The sequence below is a fragment of the Helicoverpa zea genome, chromosome 8 (assembly GCF_022581195.2).
Source record: "Helicoverpa zea isolate HzStark_Cry1AcR chromosome 8, ilHelZeax1.1, whole genome shotgun sequence".
Classification (NCBI taxonomy): domain Eukaryota; kingdom Metazoa; phylum Arthropoda; class Insecta; order Lepidoptera; family Noctuidae; genus Helicoverpa; species Helicoverpa zea.
The window spans coordinates 5973964-5993105 of NC_061459.1; the positions used below are offsets into that span (position 1 = coordinate 5973964).

Consider the following 19142-nt stretch of genomic DNA (forward strand, 5'->3'; position numbering starts at 1 on the left):
AGTCAAAGAGTAAAGTAATATATAGGGAAAAGAGAGCCCACTCACGTGTTATTCTTGCAACCCAATTTGACAATGCGCCATCTTTCTCTAAATTGGCCCCGAACTACCTACATAGCTATAGCTATAAAAATATTATAATTATGCATCATATTCATAACATTTTATATTAGGGTAAGTAGCACCATATAACTATAACATTGGTTATCGTTATAGTTACATGGTGCTACTTACACTAATAGAAAATGTCATCGTTAATATAGTAAAAGTTCGAAGGAAAACAAATAATTATTATATATTACTTTTTATTTACGCGTGTATGCGGAATGCAAAAAACCGCCATATTGATATTATTATGATCGGTTTTGTTGTTACTTGGAATACTGACACCAGGTCTTTTTAGATGAAATTTGATATTTGTGCTTTTTTAAACCGTATTTAATTTATTCGCCTATTATATCTTTTTTTAAAGAGTCTAATATTTTCCTCATACTTTTCTCTAATTAATATTGCATAAATAATTTTATATTAACAAACAAAATCGATTATAGTGTAGTGCCATCTGTTGGTAATTTAAGGTATCTTTTAGATAGTAAATAGTTTCCGGGCCAAATAAAAGGTGGCGACTCTTCGTTTACTTAGCTGTCAAAATGTACGGAGTGTCCTCCCCCTGCAATCAGTGCTTGTTCGGGGTTGGATCGGATAGGACTTATTGTGTATATTGTTATTAAAATTTTGTATTTATAAAAATAATAATTTACTCTCTGACGAATCGGGAAAAACTGTCATACACTAAAGCCTGTGTTTAAAGAGCACATAAACAGTTTTTTGTTGGATAATAATATAACTGTTCAGTACTTTCAGGTCTTACAGTAACAATATATTTTATTACTTAGATTAAATTACAAATAAGCTATGTCGTCTGCTTGCCCAGCTTCTGGAGACATATTCGTACCAATTAAAATTGATGAAAATGATATTTATGCTGGTGTAACAAAACTTCTTAAAAATATAAGGCCAAAATGGAATGAAGAAAATATTAAACTTAAGGTAAGTCATATGGTACCTACTAGTAAACACATTGTAAATAATTTATTGTTTGAATCCAATTAATTTTACTATATACCTACAAGTTTCTAAAACACCCTTGAATTATAAGTACCTAGTATAAGTCTAAAATAGCATGGTAAATTAGGTAAAATGTTTACTCCAGATATTTTTTTTAGACTCTTACAGATGGGATAACTAATAAGTTAGTATCATGTCAATATTTGGAGCCGAATGAAAAACACGACATTGTGCTTGTTCGCGTATATGGAAATAAAACTGATTTATTTATTGATCGTACAGCTGAAATCAGGTAAATCTTTTTTTTTAATTTCAAACTTTTTGTACTTTCAGCCAGGTACTAATAAATAGAAAAAGTTGCATACTTCTTATTTGTGTTTTAGAAACATCAAAACTCTTAATGTGCTTGGGTTAGCACCTCAAGTTTACGGCGTATTTGAGAATGGACTTGCTTACCAATACTATCCGGGAATTACTTTGGATGTTGAATCTGTTACAAATAATAATATATGGCCTCTAGTGGCAACGCAAATGGCAAAAATGCACAGAGTTGAACTAGGAAAAGATGTATGTATATTTAAAAGTATTTTATTCATATTCATGGATAGAACAATACACTAAATCATTATTTTCATTTCAAGAAACCATTACAAGTCAGGGGTAAACATAATGCATAGGTTCTTGTAAAGTAATGTAGCAAACTTGGCTTGAAAAGAGTATAAATCAGGAGTGTCAAGTAAATAAATGGTTACCATTCAGGTATTGGCTGCATTGAACATAAGTTATCTGCATTGGATGGATCACCTGCCATCTTCACAAGCTTGTGTATGCTAAGGTATGATTTGTCCCATGTATGTTGCATATTCAGAATAACAAACATTTTTACAGTACAGCTATATCAAATTGAATATGTACAATTATGATATTTGATTGTACCATGCAAGTAGTGAATCCTATTTCCTAATTCAAATTATTATAAACTTATAGATGATTCTACATCAAAGTTTTAAGGGAACTACTTTCTTGTATCATACTATCATGGTTAAAAAGAGAGCCTATGACACTAATAAATTAAATGGCTTTCTGTTGCTACAAGAATTTAAAAAATAGGCTGAGTAGATCTGGAGGTTACCCCTACAACCTCGCAAACTCAAATTTTCGAAAAGCGAGGCTTGTGTGCGACAACGGAGTGCGGACCTCGCGAATGTAGGTACCTAGGATGCGTCCTGCGTGGGTGAATCGCCAACGCGAATGTGTTACGATCCGAAGCGCAACGTCACATTGGCCTTTTTGAACAGTCCTAAAATCTTGAGATGATATGGTAACCCTAATTATACTGGGTTATGTTTTGAAGTTTATTTTTACCATAATACAAGAAGTAGGTTATTGATTGTAAGTTAATAAAATTCCATTGATTCACCCGGTGGTGGGAGGAGCCTTCGGGAACGCACACCCACTTTACGTTAACGATTTCGGTTAGTTTGATCGCTTGTAGCAAACTCTGAAGCCTCCAAAGACTTAGACCAAGGAGGCAGAACTAGACCCACAACCCCAATTAAATGTGACTTTGAATTTATATGTACACACATCAAAAGTGTCTAGGGATCAAGCATTTTTATGCGGATTTCTTGAGATTGAGATGTGGCTTTGTAATAAATTTATGATTTTATAAATTTATATGGATCCTTTTTGGTGCATTTCATAATTTGAATCAGGAACTGTGAATCAAATTCGAGTAAAAGATGAAAATCAGCTGTCAATATTTTCCCTATAAACACATACAACGCATTGAAGACATTATTAGTGCTACTGTTTCCCTACTACTGATTAAAACCAACGTTATTATGGAGCGGCGACGTCATTTAAGCAGGGAAGAAATGCTCAGAGCCGTGGGAATGATAGAAGCTGGTTCCCGGCAACGTACTGTGGCTTTAGCTCTGAATACAAGTCAGAGTGTTATCAGTCGACTTTGGACACGTTACCGAAGCACTGGTACCGTAGCTGAGCGCCATGGAGGACGGTATCGCTGCACCACACGGAGACAAGACCGATACATTCAAATCTTAACTCGAAGAGCTCCAACAATAACCGCCATGATGTTAGCCGTGAGGCTTCATCACTCTTCAGGGAACTTAATTAGCGACCAAACAGTCAGAAACCGCTTGCATGAAGTGAACCTTCATTCCCGAAGACCGCTACGGGTACCACCTATAGCAATGCACAATCGTAGGATTCGATATCAATGGGCTCTTGAACACAGAAATTGGGCAGAAGAACAATGGCGTTTCGTGTGCTTTTCTGATGAGTCTCGTTTTGGTATGAGACCGGATACAAGACGTATACGACACTGGAGAACCCCTGGACGCCAACAGCGATTAAAATCCTGCCAGGAAGTCCATCCTTATAGTGGTGGAACCATCATGGTATGGGCGGGTATTTGGATCGGCGGAAGAACTGAGTTGATTTGGATCAGAAGCAACCTCAACGCTCAAATTTATGCTGAGACGATTGTATCAGACGTCATCGTTCCTCTACAAGTGCAAATCGGTCCCTTATTTCAGTTAATGCATGATAATGCACGACCGCACACCGCAAGAGTTGTAAGACAGACTCTCGCGGCAGCTAACATCAATGTCCTGCCCTGGCCTGCTCAGTCGCCAGACTTGAACCCGATTGAGCATGCATGGGATATGCTACAGAGAAGAGCTCTGCCGAATATGGAGGGTATCCAGTCGCAAGAAGACCTTTTTTTGTTGTTGCAACGAACATGGGCGGCCATTCCACATCGTGATTTGGATGAACTCATTTTGAGTATGCCAAACCGATGTTCTTGTGTTGTTAGTGTTCGCGGTAGAAACACGGATTATTAATTGTTTAAGTTACCCAATAAACTTTTAAAGAAAACTGTTATTTCAGTCTTTTTTTTCGAACTTTTGTGTTAGTGTTTCAAATGTCAAAAATCCCTTTATTAGGAAAATGGCAAATTTCTTTATTAGTGCAAAGGTGACTTGGTTTATCGTTACTGTGACAAACGAAAACACTTTATTTGATGAATCCTTAAAGAAAATTTTAATTAATATCAATCAGGAGAAAAGTTATTGCAAAAATATATGTTGATCCCTAGACACTTTTGATGTGTGTATTTTCGTCTTTTTATCGGGTCATTCGTCATCTCGACACACTTAACTCACCACGAATGTGTCCAGTTGGTGAAACTCAAAATTTTAACATTTATCATGTCGTCAACTTAAGATTTTGATTCGTCCAGTTAGTGAAACTTAAATTATAAATCTGTTATGTTTTTACCAACTCGACACGTTTTAGAATTTAACCCGATTTCAAGTAAAAAGTACAGTCAACTACATCCATTTTCTGTGTCACAAACATCATCATCGGCCACGCGAACATGGATTCCCAAACTACACTACAAGTACTAGGAAATCGGAAGTGCATTGAAGCCAGATGCATTAGCAACTTTTAATAATGTTCTACAATAAAATAATGGTACCTATTGAAATCGAATCATTGTTGTGTTGTTCCCTCCAAAAAGACGTGCTTTCGGATCTAAAATATTAAGTTTTGTAGTGGAGATAGTTTGAAACTTGAATATGGTTCACGGTTGTCTCTAGATAGGTTTATCCAAAATCGCGCACCACCTATGGCCTGTTATGTGTATGCCGAACATTGTTTGGCAAACAACCATATTGTGTCCCCGAATGTTTTTTTTGCCCTATGATGGAGGTTTTTATCTCTGTTTCCTCACGATTAGATACAGTTCTAAATTTCGAGCACAAGTCTACTTATGTGTCCACACCCCTCCGCAAGCCCCGCCACCCGCTGATACCTACAGGCTAGAATTAATTTCTGCGCATCTACTCGCGTAATGTGCAGTGACGATAAAAAGTTTGGGGAGAAATATGTAACCTATGCAATTTTCGGATTCGCATACCTCCCCTCGATTCCCTGTGACCATCCATCGGCTATACACATTAAATCCAAGGCCACTAACGACGACATGAAAACCGAATAGCGAGTAGGTGTATAACGTGTAAAAATAAACTCTCAAAAAGATTTTGTTAAGTCTATTATACCTACCTACTTATTTACATAAGCATTATGCCGATAACAACTAAGGTAAACGTACCAATAGTCGTCGGATTTCGGAAATCACTGACTTTGAAGCGCTACTGTGTGTTAAATATTCAATAGAAAGTGAAAATTTTTGCATGACGTGATAGAGTATTTATTCATTATTCTATGTAACTAATGTTTTTTTAATCATTTTGATGGGTTTATATACTTATTAAGGCAAAAGTAAAAAAAGGGCGATTTGTACCAATAGTCGTCTGATTTGTACGGATACTCGTCAAATATTCCCAGTACTCGTCAACTTTTAATGCTAATGTAAACTCTCTGCTCTTGAACATAAGGTTCAAGTTATGTACATTTTTTTTGTGCTTGAATTTGTTAAGCATAGTGCTTTTGAAATATTAGGTAGGTAGATAGATAAAAAACCAAATTCCTATTTAGAATAGCAGGTCATAATCTGTTAGAAGAGCAGGTATTCAATAAAACAGATACATGGTTGCATTTTAATTTATATTCCTATCTATCAAACGCTTGGAATTACAAAACCAGTCTATAAAATATCTATACTAATATTATAAAGCTGAAGAGTTTGTTTGTTTGAACGCGCTAATCTCAGGTACTACTGGTCCGATTTGAAAATTTATTTCAGTGTTAGATAGCCCATTTATCGAGGAAGGCTACAGGCTACTTTTTATCCCGGTACGGCAAGTAGTTCCCACGGGATGCGGGTGAAACCGCTGGCAGAAGCTAGTATGTTATATTTCTTAATCATAATAACGATGCAGTCATGTGCATATGTAGCACGAGTAAAATAATTACTTTTAAAATATTTAAATTGTAAAATAAAATAATTAGTATTCACAAAAAATAAAAGCCCCATTCATTTATATAGCTTTAAGCGAAATAATTACTAACATTCAGAGATATGTAGGTAAGGTTGTCATTTATCAAAACTTCTGAACTGCTTAGCGCATGCTAAGTACCATTTGCAAAAATCTCTATAGACAGTTTAAACTGTCTACTGTCTTAAAGGTATCAATCAAAAAATAAAATATGATTAGGTACAACTAACCGTTCAAACCCAATAATAAAAATATCTAATAAGCCTTACAGGGCATCTGAGGCGGATGACGGGGAGTAGCGACCCCGCGGGGCTATATATCCGAGTGCTCCAGGGAGAGTATACTGTCCCCCATCTCCGGCCTGCCGGAGTGAAGCATGACGGGGGATAGGTCTCCCGCCTCTTGGCTTGCCTTCATCGGCCGGTCAGAGAGGAGTCGCTAGAGCAGGGTTAGCAGCCCTGCTCGGAGGGTAGGTGCCTCGTGGTAAGTGGCGAGTGGGCCGGTGATGCTGGACCCACATGGAGCGCGTGATCTGCGTTTAAAGTCCGCCGAGTTATCCTCACCCTTCAGCCGCTCATGTACCTGTTACCCTCTTGTTGCGATTTAGCGACTGATTCCCGGGGGCCCAGTAAGTGAGGTGGCGAGTCTCCATCTGCCATTTTAACATGTATTTTATACATTGTCATCGGCAGGTGCCATAGTTCCTTATCATCATCATCCTCCGAGCCTTTTTTCCCAACTATGTTTGGGTCGGCTTCCAGTCTAACCGGATTCAGCTGAGTACCAGTACTTTACAAGAAGCGACGGCCTATCTGACCTCCTCAACCCAGTTACCCAGGCAACCCAATACCCCTTGGTTAGACTGCCGGGACCTACAGTTTAACGTGCCATCCGAAACACAGTCATTAGTGTCATTGCAGGATATACTTAGAAAGTACATACAAACTTAGAAAAGTTGCGTTGGTACTTGCCTGACCTGGAATCGAACCCGCGCCCTCATACTTGAGAGGTTGATTCTTGGCCCACCAGGCCACCACGACTTTTTTTCCAGGTGCCATAGTTCCTATAGTTTCCTATATCCTAATCCACTAACATCCCAACGCAATAGCCCAAGTAATTTTCCTCCATAGTTAGCAATACTTTAGCACAGAACCGGAGATTGTCCTTGGGTTCATTTCTATAGTATATATATACAGGGATAATCGTCGGTTTTGTGTCACCATTTCATTAAAGTTGTCTCAAAAGGGCGTTTTAAATTTTCTTGCTGCATCTGATGTTGTGGCCCTTTGATTTACAGCTTCTATGACTTTTGAAAGGCCCTCTTGCTTGTAGTTTCTTTCAGTCATGATCTGCTGTTAAAATTACGATCATGCAATCACTAAATACAGACAATTTTAAATAAAAAAATCTTACTTAAGATTACTCTTTACCCATCAATATCGAATACGACAAGCAAAGTGACAGCGATGGAAGCTATGTCATCTTAGTTTTAAAACTGGTTTAAATATTTTTTGCGTCAAAACTAGTTGAATGACATAATTTTTATACAGGCGCTATTAAGGCACGTTAAGAAGACGCGGTACAATACGCGTGACGAAATGCAGTTATTCCGAACAAAAAGCATAGTTTAAGAACAGTCAATTTTTGTTTGCCACAAATTGTAATCCAAGCGTAGTAGAAACAAAAGCTAGTGCTAGACCTACTTGTACCCAAAGCGGTAGATCTTAATCGAATGGCGGAGGCCTACAGCGGCCAATATATATCTGAAAAAACACTCGTAGAAAATGCATACTTATAGGAAACAGGAGATTTAACCATTAAGAAACATATTAATTGAATCGAATAACATGACTGTGTACGTGCATCTAGAACCAGGAGAGTAAAATGTACCCCTAAGAAAAAGCTTTAAAGAAACGCAGTTTTATCAACAAATGTAGTCTAAACCTTAAATATGTTTGTTCTAGAGAGATAACAATTTTGTAAAAGTCCCGATATTAGCTATTTATTCGCATTTTGTACTGTAAAACACAAAATATCCTCATTATGACGAGTTTAGGTGCAACTTTTGAGCATGTCCCAGTAGTCGTCAAAATAATTGTAAAATTGACGGGTTTTGGGTCAAATGGGAGTTTTGAAGTACCATTAGATGTCACATTGAAAAAATATATCTTCTATGTTAAAAGTATTCCAAATTGCATATTAAATCGATAGCAAATAAACTTAACTATCTAATTAAACAAAGAAACATACCACAGACCCTACTGGAGTTATGTAAATCAAAACACAAAACCACGTGCTGAGTTTCACTTTTGACAGCTGAACTTCACGAAAAAACGATTTTGTTAGGGCACACACGTTTCAAATAACATATCTTAGAAGCCGTGACTGTTAAAACCCCGTATTGTTATTTCAATTGTGCAAAATATTATCAACAATATGTTGATATATAAACCGGCCCATTTTAAGTTCAGTAGAAAATAATAATAAAAGTTTTAAGATTAATTGACGACTATTGGGGCATGACGACTTCACCCGCGTTTACCTTAGTCGTCGCCGTTATGACATAATAATCACTTTAGACTCATGTTCATTTCACAATTACAACAAATTTAGGTATTTTTGTGACGGTTATAACGTTTTCAGGGGGTTTCAGTTTACCGATTAAACGTTGCTTTATTTGAGTATATATCGTGAGCTTCAAATGATAGGGACATAACAAAAATACGATTCTGTTATACCTACCTACATAATGAAAAACTGAAGTCACGTAATGTTTAGCCTTTACCCAAGCATAACGTGACCTTAGTTTTTTCTTAAAATTTAATCTTAATTAGGCACTATTTGAATAAATAACTAAAATATTATTAAGTTCGATAGCTCAAATTTATTATCATATAGTCGTATGATATAATATAAATCACGGAGTGACGGAGCCAAGAGCCATATGTAATGTTATTTTGATTTTTCTACACAAACCAAACTAGACTTTTTCTTCAAATTTTAATTTCAAAATTGGGTTTAAAGGTCTGCGTCAGGACCCCTGTCACAACTCTCCGATCCTCTCAAAATACATATAGAGAGTTGCTACCTAATTGCTACCAGCTACCATTAGTTGCTACCAATTGCTACCCTCGTGGTCGAAGAGTTGTGACAGGGGTCCTGACGCAGACGTTTAAAGGCCTCATTTAATTCAAAATGTTTTTTTTTCAAAATCACTTAGATACTTAAATAAAGTTTGTTTGATAAGATGCTTGGATTTATATTCAAGCATTTACTGCCAATTAAATATAAATATTGTGTAGGTACATTGTATGTATCTTTTATAGTCCGTAAAAGTCGAGTGGTAACTAGGCTAAAAGAGTTTTAGCTCAAGGTTACAAATAATAAAAACAAAATCATTACTGAAATCGTTACCTACCTACTTACGTTTTAATTGTTTTAAGGCCTTTATGTTAACTGGACAAAACATTGGACTTATAGTAAGTAGGTTCATTATTATGTAGGCAGCGACAAGGTAATGAAACACGAGTATGTATGACTGAGAATAGAAGTGTTTGTCAATTAGGTACAGACATTAATATGATCTTCATATTTACATATTACTCTATCTCGTCATAGCATTGTGCGCTTCACAGTTGACATAATAATATTACACTGTAGAACTGTAGTATCACAATAAGGGGCCAAATTTGCGTAACGTTGACTGGCGGCTCGTTCTGCAGACGAGTCTGGTCCACGCGGTGGCATCGAAACGCAAATTTGTCACACGGCTTGCAAAATTTAGTTGGTTGATATTTTGATTGGTGGTGGATAGATAGGGTTTCCGATTTGATTTCAATTGAAAAAAAAATTGGTTGTTTGTAAAGTAGGTTTACGATCGAGATGTTTAGGTACGTGATAACGTCTTATTGGTGATATAAGTTTTTGGGAACTAAGGAATTAATGAAGGAAGATAACATTTTTTTCAAATTTTAAATTACATCTATCGTTTTATTCACACTTTTGATGATAAATTTCGGGTGTAAAATGACAAGTTTACTTATTCGACTATGATATACATTTTTCTTCATACATACATTCATACAAACATACTTTTATACATTTATCCGCACGAGAAAATCTCCATTCGTTTGTATGCCGCTAGAGTGAGAGAGACGGAAGATCGGTCCACTCACTCGAACGCTATGCCAGCCTCCGCTCGTGAGGATTCCGCGTGACAAGTTTCACGGAATGACTGGCAGCGCTCGAGATGAGACGGGAGATCGGTCCGTCTCTCTCTCGTTATACCTGTTATCGCGCTCGTGAGGTTTTGGTGTGACACAAGTTTCTGAACATGTCACCCGACTAAAACGATTTTAAAGACGTTATCACGTCAAAAATCGCCATGAACCGTATCAAGGTGCCTTTAGAAAACTTCGCCTTGGCCCAACTGCATATATATTAGCTGCGATTCGATGCAGTCGTCTTGCTGACGCGTGTAATTTACTCAACTCAAATTGTTAAGCCGTTGCTCATGGTTTTTAGTCGCGAATGAATTGCTGGCATTTTGGTTGTATCCCATCATAAGGTTTATTGGCTATTAGTCCTGTCTGTCATCACTAACACTTTGTTGTTTCATGTATTCTTTTCATTTTCCCTTAAAACTTAAAATTGATTAGTCACACATTCGCCACCGCAGACGGGGTAGGCTGCAAGATGGTGGGACGCGTATTTACAGAGTGTACATAGCCAAAACGCATCCATAGGAAACTGCTCGCTGATATTTTGTAATGCTGTTTTTTAATTTGTGATTTCAAAGTATACACGAATTTTGCGTACTGCTCGCGTATAATTCGTAGCTTAGACGTGCACATGCATCATTCCAATATATACACGGTCAAAGGACAATGGGCACAAATATATGGGACCTGGTATACCCCACCAATAGGAATGTCATATATATCATTGGTAGGCCTTTTTATGTAGGACAAGATTTACTATGACAGCTTTGCTGAAATGTTTGTCCGTTCTGAGATATAGATCAAAAACTGTGCTAAAGTTAGAACTAAGTAATCTATTGATACCTCAAGTTTTTAAAGGAAAATCTAAGTACTAATAACTTTAAGTCTTGTAAGTACTACTGTGCCCGTTAGGATCCATAATTGTTACTATTATGTAGCATTTCAACCTTTTATTGTATAGTAAGTTCAACTCAGTCTTGCGCGCGGCCTTATGTGTGGGTAACCCTTGTACATACACAGTGACTTTGTGTGCGTGACAAGAGGTACAGTCGGGTACAAATACAGTTATTTAGGGGTTACGGCTGTTTAAAGAAAAACAGTTATTACGTAATTTAATGTTTATTTATTTATAATGATTCTGAATCGCTACTTGAAAAATCAAATGATGAATTTTCGGATTCGCTACTCTCACCGAGGTAAATTATAAATTTTGACTCCATGTCAAAATGTCTATAGTATTTTTCTTTTTTCTTTTGTACATGTCGACAAGTATTACCCAACATCCCTTCATCAATATGACTTAAACGTTCATTTATGAGTTTCATTATTTCCGTCTTATTTTGGTCGACATTATGCGAAGCAATATTATTTTTTAAAATTCCTCACACATTTTGTTTACATTATTATACTAGATTATACGTCTTTTTACATTCTTAGTCCACACTTTTATTTATTGTCAGCGTATCCCGAGATCTAGAAAATATGTAAGGAGTATTTAATTCATCTTAGATAGTCAATTTGAAAAAACTTATGAGAAAATAATGAAAAACTGTAAAATGTAATAATAAAAAGCTTTGAATGTTGTTTCATTTTTTGAAACGCTACCTGACTCCTTAAACATTTTCTCCGTGAAGAACTAGACATTTTCGTAAACGACTGTACCCATAACAAAAAGCGATAAGAACACGTCATGCTCGGACGACGTCACTGTCACACGAATGAAAGTTGTATATTTACAAGCCGACGCACACATAGGGTCGCGCGCAAATCTGAGTTGAACTATGTATACCAACTGGATGTTGGGCGTAGTGAGAAACCGCACCAATAGGAAAGTCATACATATCATTGGATAGGTCTTTTTAACTGGTACAACATTTACTATGACAGCTTTGTTCTATTGTTTGTCCGTTCTGAGATATAGATAACAAACAATCTTAAAACTGATGCTAATCAATACTGTAATCTGATTTTCTTTCATATACAAGACTTACACTTAGTAGTTCTTAGATTTTCCTTTAAAAACTTGAGTTATCAATAGATTACTTAGTTCTAACTTTTGCACAGTTTTTGATCTATATCTCAGAACGGACAAACATTTCAGCAAAGCTGTCATAGTAAATATTGTTCTACATAAAAAGGCCTATCCAATGATATATATGACATTGCTATTGGTGGGGTATACCAATCTGCCCATTGTCCTTTAACTATACAAAATTTTTATTAGGTAAAGCATTAAATAAAAATGGCTTTGAATCTGAGTTTGTTTATTAAAAATGCTAATTAAACAAAAATGTATGTTGCCTTCTAAATTATTAAGTCAGCCACAATTAACGAGCATCTAAATAATACTATCTTAGCCACTATAGTTATCTTCTAAGTAAAACTCAGCATGATGGTTATTTTTTAGCATATTTTGTAGCAGGCATTCTAACAGTAAACTTCTAAAATACTATTAAATGACATCATAAAATATATTTAATTAGCTTCTAATTTTTTAACTCAGTACGTTTAAAATGTAAGCAAGCAACATGCAGCAAGCATAGCTTCTGTCACGGCTCCGGTGCTGCGGGGCTCCGGCGGTCCCATGCGAGCTTATCGTCGCAGATGGTTTTCACGCTCACCACCGCAGCTTCGGCTTGCTGGCCGGCTCTGCCGGCCAGCCTCAGCCGCGTCGGCGGGCGTTAAAACTACCTGCGCTTCAGCTCCGCGCCGCCTCGCCCCTCCGCGCCTACGCGGTTTTGAATTGCACTCTAGGGTAGGGCAGACAAGACTACGTGGAGTCGGTTTTGCAGCGATTCGTTTTCGTCACTATAGTTCGGCCATTCAGAGAATGCGTTCCTGACACGTCGCGATTGAACTGACGACGTAACTACATTCATTGATTATTGATATAATAATGTTGTTTTAATGCTCCTCAATTGTTAAAACGGTAAACAACCAGCAAAAATATTTTTATCGTAACTGCAACGCCATTGCAAAGTTACGTCGTCAGTTCAATCGCGACGTGTCAGGAACGCATTCTCTGAATGGCGAACTATAACTTCAATTTTTAATACAATGTTTTTTAATTGAACGAGCATTATTAATATTTAAATTAACATTAAATGCTAGGTCGTGTTTTAATCAAAATGGCGGGCATGCAACTGCTCGCGAATAGATTGGAATCGTAAAGTTTTTCGCGCCTATTCCAATGTATACACGATTAGTTTGCATGCGGACTAGCACTGTATATTATGGAACAAAGCAAGATACTTTGGCCACTACAAAATATATGCGAGTATTTGCGTACTGCTGCTGTATACATCGGAAGACTTTGTATAAAAAGTGAATTCCAATCTATTCGCGACTAGTTTCACACGCTTGCGTACTAGCCATGTATATGTTATGGACCAAGTGATAAATTGAGCAGTATACATAATGCCCGGTCATTATGAAAAATGCCCAATGTGAGAGCGCAATTTGATAATAATTATTCAAATAATCAAATTGACCGGGCACTATACATATTGCCCGTGACCTTTTGGGCAAAGTAATACAAGCAAAGTAATAACATATTTATATTCATTTTTTTATTGTTATTGCCATTTAATTTAAAATAAACTAAATATTAAACCACTTAAATAATCAGCCTCATGATTTGGATTAATTATGAAGGACTTCTGCCTTAAAAATCCACTAGTTTTTGCATTTAAAAGTTAAGGAAAGTCATATTTAAAGGGTGCTTATTAAACAGGCTCCTTTTTAATATAATTATTCGCCCCGAATAATGTATGTTGCCTTCTAAATTACTAAGTCAGCCACAATTAACGAGCATCTAAATAATACTATCTCAGCCACTCGTTATCTTCTAAGTAAACCGCTCTAAATACAACTCCGCATGATGGTTATTTTTTAGCATCTAAATTTGTAGCATGCGTTCTAACAGTAAACTTCTAAAATACTATTAAATGACATCATAAAATTTATTTATTTAGCTTCTAATTTTTTAACTCAGTACGTTTAAAATGTAAGCAAGCAACATGCAGCAAGCATGGCTTCTGTCACGGCTCCGGTGCTGCGGGGCTCCGGCGGTTCCATGCGAGCAGGCCGCCTCGCCCCTCCACACTTACGCGGTTTTGAATTGCACTCTAGGGGTAGGACAGACAAGACTACGTGGAGTCGGTTTTGCAGCGATACGTTTTCGTCACATCATCCTCCGAGCCTTTTTCCCAAACTATGTTGGGGTCGGCTTCCAGTCTAACCGGATGTAGCTGAGTACCAGTGCTTTACATGGAGCGACTGCCCTATCTGACCTCCTCAACCCAGTTACCCGGGCAACTGTTACGTGGGATACGTTTTCGTCACTAACTTCAATTTTTTGGTTTATTATCAAATTGCCCAACTGTCATGTAGCAATATAATAATGCCCGTGCAATGTGATAAATAATGAAGTTAAGATAGTTATTAATCACTTGGCCCGATAAAGCTAGACATTATTCATAATGCTCGGGCATTATTAATAATGCCCGAATTAATCACATGGTCCATAACATATATACTGTAAATACGCTGGTGGGACGACCTGGGCGCATACCTACAAACGCGATTTGTGGGCGCGAAAAATCCAGGATATAAGACATGAAGAGGCCTTGACCAGCAGTGTGACACAGTTCAGACTAGTTTTTTTTTCTTATATAACTGCCCAGAAAACTCTTAATCCAGGGCGAATCCTGACTTCTTTGTTCTATTATAGATAATTTAAGGTATTGACTACTGCGACCAAATTGCAGACCATTATCATTCCCTCGGGCCGTATAACTGTTCACTTATTCAATCATGGTCTGACTAGAAAAGATCTCGTTGGTAGTTTTCCGTCATTTTATTTAATCAATTGCCGGACGTAGGTATATCTTACTAGCTTTATATGGGAATGTAACATACGTAGATTTACAACTTAGAAGGTACCTAATGCTAATGTATTCGTGCAGTCTCAGGTCTAGGTGCCTACTTCAGACAAATACGTTGGTAATTAATTACTAGACAAAGTACTTATTACAATAAGTAAAATTAATATGAGATAGGTTTATCTCGCTGTACCTAATTATGTAAGTAGCTTTCAAATAGTTTCATTGTCTTATCAACAACGGCTACAAAAGTGTTAAAACATTATTAACCATGTTATCAAATGTAGAAACATTATCTAATGTAGAAACAACACAATCTAATGTTTTAGAAACTCTTGAAATCGACGTTTGATAAATCATCTTGCAAAAAAACAGGATTAACCTTTTTTCCAAACAAAACATGCAAGTAGGTAAGTATGTAAATATAAATAGATGGGGGTGTTAATGTACAACATATACACATGGCTATTTAGCACAGTATCTCTACCTATCTATAAGAAATTTTGACTACACTTTGAAGCTAACTTTTGGACCATTTCCAAAGTAAGAAGAAATGTGTCTTTGACTCCTTAGTTGTTTAGACTCGCGATCGTCGCCGTAAATTCCGAGAGTTTCAAAGCGCTCTAATGCCTTTATCGATAACGCTATTTCACAGCTCTAGCCCCTAAGCACGTCTTCCAAGCGCGCTCATGTCTTGCACAATAATACAAGAACGATTTGATTATTGTCGCCACGGTAATAATATCTTTCATGTAGTAGCTACGTGACGAACAAAGTCCGGCAACAACGCTCTCGTTATTTATCTAAAACTCTGAATAGTAGGTAACTACTAACTATACCTACTGCATTTCAGTGCAGTAAACTAAAGTTAAAATCATCTTTAAGAACTTTTAACACAAAGCTTAGGTATATGAAACAAATTATACAGTTACCGCTTAAATTATTGATTTAATTGATTAAGTAACTGTGAATATTGTGTTAGCAATGTTTTTTATCCATCCCTCTAATATTTTTTTATAAAAAGTCATAGGTACCTTTTTTTTTTAACGACGTCAAAAATCCTCAAATAACCCCTCCCGCTGTGGATTAGCAGCGGCGAGGGAGTGTCAGACTCTTACTGACTAAAAACCGTCGTGTCCGTCGTAGGCCTTTCATGTGCCAGGGCCGCGGTATCTCTTTCGAACAACCCGCAGCCCCGGCATAGGTACCCACTATCAACTAGTTAAGGGCAGCGAGTGAACAAATGATTAATACAGTACCTAGTACATAAGTAAATAGGTATTTTGTAAATATAAATGTATTTAAGAAAAACCTTTTGAACGATAAACAGAGTTTCGTCGGAAAACTACATACCTATTGGACATTTTAAATAAGTCAAAAATGTTTTTTTTTGCATAACTATAGTAGCTAAATAAGTCAAGCTACTATAGTTATGCAAAAAAAAACTTCAAAAATGTATCCAGTGGTAGATTAGTAATAATTTAAAACAAATAAGATTGTTAGACGATGAAGGTACTTACGATTATAATAAAGATCAACATTGTCTTAAATTACAGGTACCGAAAGAACCATTCGTATGGGATAAGATTGAACAATTTTTGAGTTTGCTACCCGATCCGTATTCATCTGAAGATAAGCAAGCCAGGTAACTATGTATATTATACCGACCCACAATAAATTCCAAAAAAATTACAAGGAGTTTAGACCTAGAATATATCAATAACACTTTGGTTGGCCCCAGCCGTTTCACTTCTTTTCTTGGAGGCGTTGTAAGGCCGGTTGCTTGATGAACGGCGTTCGGCCGGATTGGTCGAGGCTCGTAGCTCTGTGACGGCTTGTTTTGTATAGCATTCTAGCCAGTTCAACTGAGTTCCCAGTTTCAACTCTGTTCTATTAACAAAGGCAAAGAAACGGTAGGTCTGGGCTGGGCCCAGCCTTCTTTCTTGAGTGAATGTGAGCCTATTTTGGGCTCCCCGCAAACATTCTACCTAAAAAAAACATGATATGAAATTACTCTTCCAAAGCATATTACCTATATATTTCAACATACTATACTTAATTACTAGTATAAAAAATATATATTCTTTTCTCAATCCATACAAGTAGATAGCTGCGCCTTCTTCGGCTCCAATCAACTTTCGGAGTACCTCGCCGAGGAAATTCGCAAATAGTGTGGAAGTAACTACATTATATTGTTAGTATAAAAATGGACAATCACCTCCACTTAGAACGAAAATGATCCTCCAGTGTATTGATATCATTGATGACTCTTAATCCTACACATAATCCATTCAATCGCACGATATTGTTGATACTAAAAAACAATGTTTTTTTTTATAGATTCGCAAATAGTTTCGGCTCGTTAACAAAACTAAGGATAGAGTACGAGCGTCTTAAATCGCACTTAACAAAAACTGAAAGTCCTGTTGTGTTTGCTCACAATGATTTGCTTCTAGGAAACGTAATATACAACAAAGATGAAGGGACAATATCTTTCATTGATTATGAATATGCTGCGTACGGCTATCAAGCGTACGATATAGCCAATCACTTCAATGAGTTCGTTGGTGAGTACAAATTATTATTATGGCTATCTATTTGTATCTATACCTCTTTTACTACTATTGATTGGCACACCGTGCAATTGGACTAATCATAAATCTATGCGATTAGTCCAATTGTCCAATTCACTGCTAAAAGTCGCGTTTTTACTCTATTTATTTATAACTCGAGAACGGTTGAACCGATTGTGCTGAAATTTGATGGGGAGGACAATTATCAAGTTAGCAGAATCAAGCCCCTCCCCACCCTATATTAACAAGTTAATATATTATTTTATATAATCAGTAAATAAAATATTTTTATCGCATTTTAGGCCTGACTGTGGAAGACATCGACTACGACAAATATCCCTGCGAAGAATTTCAGTTTGAGTGGATCAAAGTATACCTAGCTATATACTTGGATATAAACCACCCTTCTGATGCGCATGTGTATAAAGTTTACACTGAAGTTCAGCAAATGTCACTGCTGTCTCATTTCCTTTGGGGAATATGGTCACTTGTACAATATGAACACTCCGATATCGACTTCGATTTTGGAAGGTAAATTTAATTCAATTGTATTCGTTAGATACTAAATAATTTTATTTTACGTCGGTACCTTAGTACCTGCATGCAAGCAGTGCCGTAGGCAGCTTTTCAAGCGACTTCTCAAAAAGGCGCAAGTTCTCAATAGGCATGATGACTGAAAAAAAGTAATTAGTGCGTCATTTTGATAACCCTAAAATAATGGACAGGTATTTTTTATTTTTTCTCACAAAAAATCTAACAACGAAGATATAACACGATTGAATTTTGTATTACGTCACTTCTGAGTAAAAGTTTGACACAGACGTGACGTCGCGAGCCCCCATTCTCAATCTTTGTAGAAAAAAAAATGTTTTGTTAAAATAAAAAAAACGTGTCTAATATTTTTGACCAATCTAAAATGCGGACTAATTAGAATCACTATTGATGACGGATAATTCTCAGAATTCCTAATTTGGTCCTATTTTCTGAGGTCTTATTTTAAATTATATTTCTTTTCAGATATGCTGAAATAAGATTGAACAGATATTATGAGCTGAAAGATAAGATCTACAAACAACTTAGTTGACTGAACGTTATTTAGCCATCAAGATGCTCCATTCATTTTAGTCGCTAGTTCATAAGATGCAAAATTATATTATATTAGGAGTTAAGATGAAAAGTACAATTATTATGTAAAGTAGAAAAAAATATTTATTTATAAATATTAGGAAATCTACCTACTTATTTAAATACCTACATTCCTACTTATATTTTTCTGTAATACGTATTATCAATTTGTAGTTATGTATTAAAATTTACTATTACAGTCATTTTTCTTTGTATTTTACCTTTTCCCTAATGCCCGTGGACCGCTCGCGATGGCCGCGAAAATCGCGAACGCCAAGTGTGGAGCCGCAGCCGTTTCGCATATTCTTCGAAACGCATTTCGCGGCCATCGCGTGCGGTCCGCCG

The 19142-nt window shown here is 36.6% G+C and overlaps 1 protein-coding gene across 1 annotated transcript; it reads left to right on the forward strand.

The window, feature by feature from the left end:
* The first annotated feature begins 678 nt into the window (after positions 1-678).
* LOC124632575 (ethanolamine kinase) lies at positions 679-19000 on the forward strand. The gene is made up of 7 exons (XM_047167450.1): positions 679-1047; positions 1224-1357; positions 1449-1632; positions 16656-16744; positions 17440-17666; positions 17975-18203; positions 18690-19000. Exons 1-7 carry the CDS (start codon positions 913-915, stop codon positions 18754-18756), a joined length of 1065 nt encoding a protein of 354 aa, XP_047023406.1. The 5' UTR covers positions 679-912; the 3' UTR covers positions 18757-19000.
* The last annotated feature ends 142 nt before the right edge of the window (positions 19001-19142 follow it).

Bases quoted from the DNA above. Each gene is read 5' to 3' on its own strand.
- LOC124632575 (XM_047167450.1), top strand. From the start codon at position 913: ATGTCGTCTGCTTGCCCAGCTTCTGGAGACATATTCGTACCAATTAAA. The intron at 1,358-1,448 runs GTAAATCTTTTT...TTTGTGTTTTAG, and splicing joins GATCGTACAGCTGAAATCAG to AAACATCAAAACTCTTAATG. The intron at 18,204-18,689 runs GTAAATTTAATT...ATTTCTTTTCAG, and splicing joins ATCGACTTCGATTTTGGAAG to ATATGCTGAAATAAGATTGA.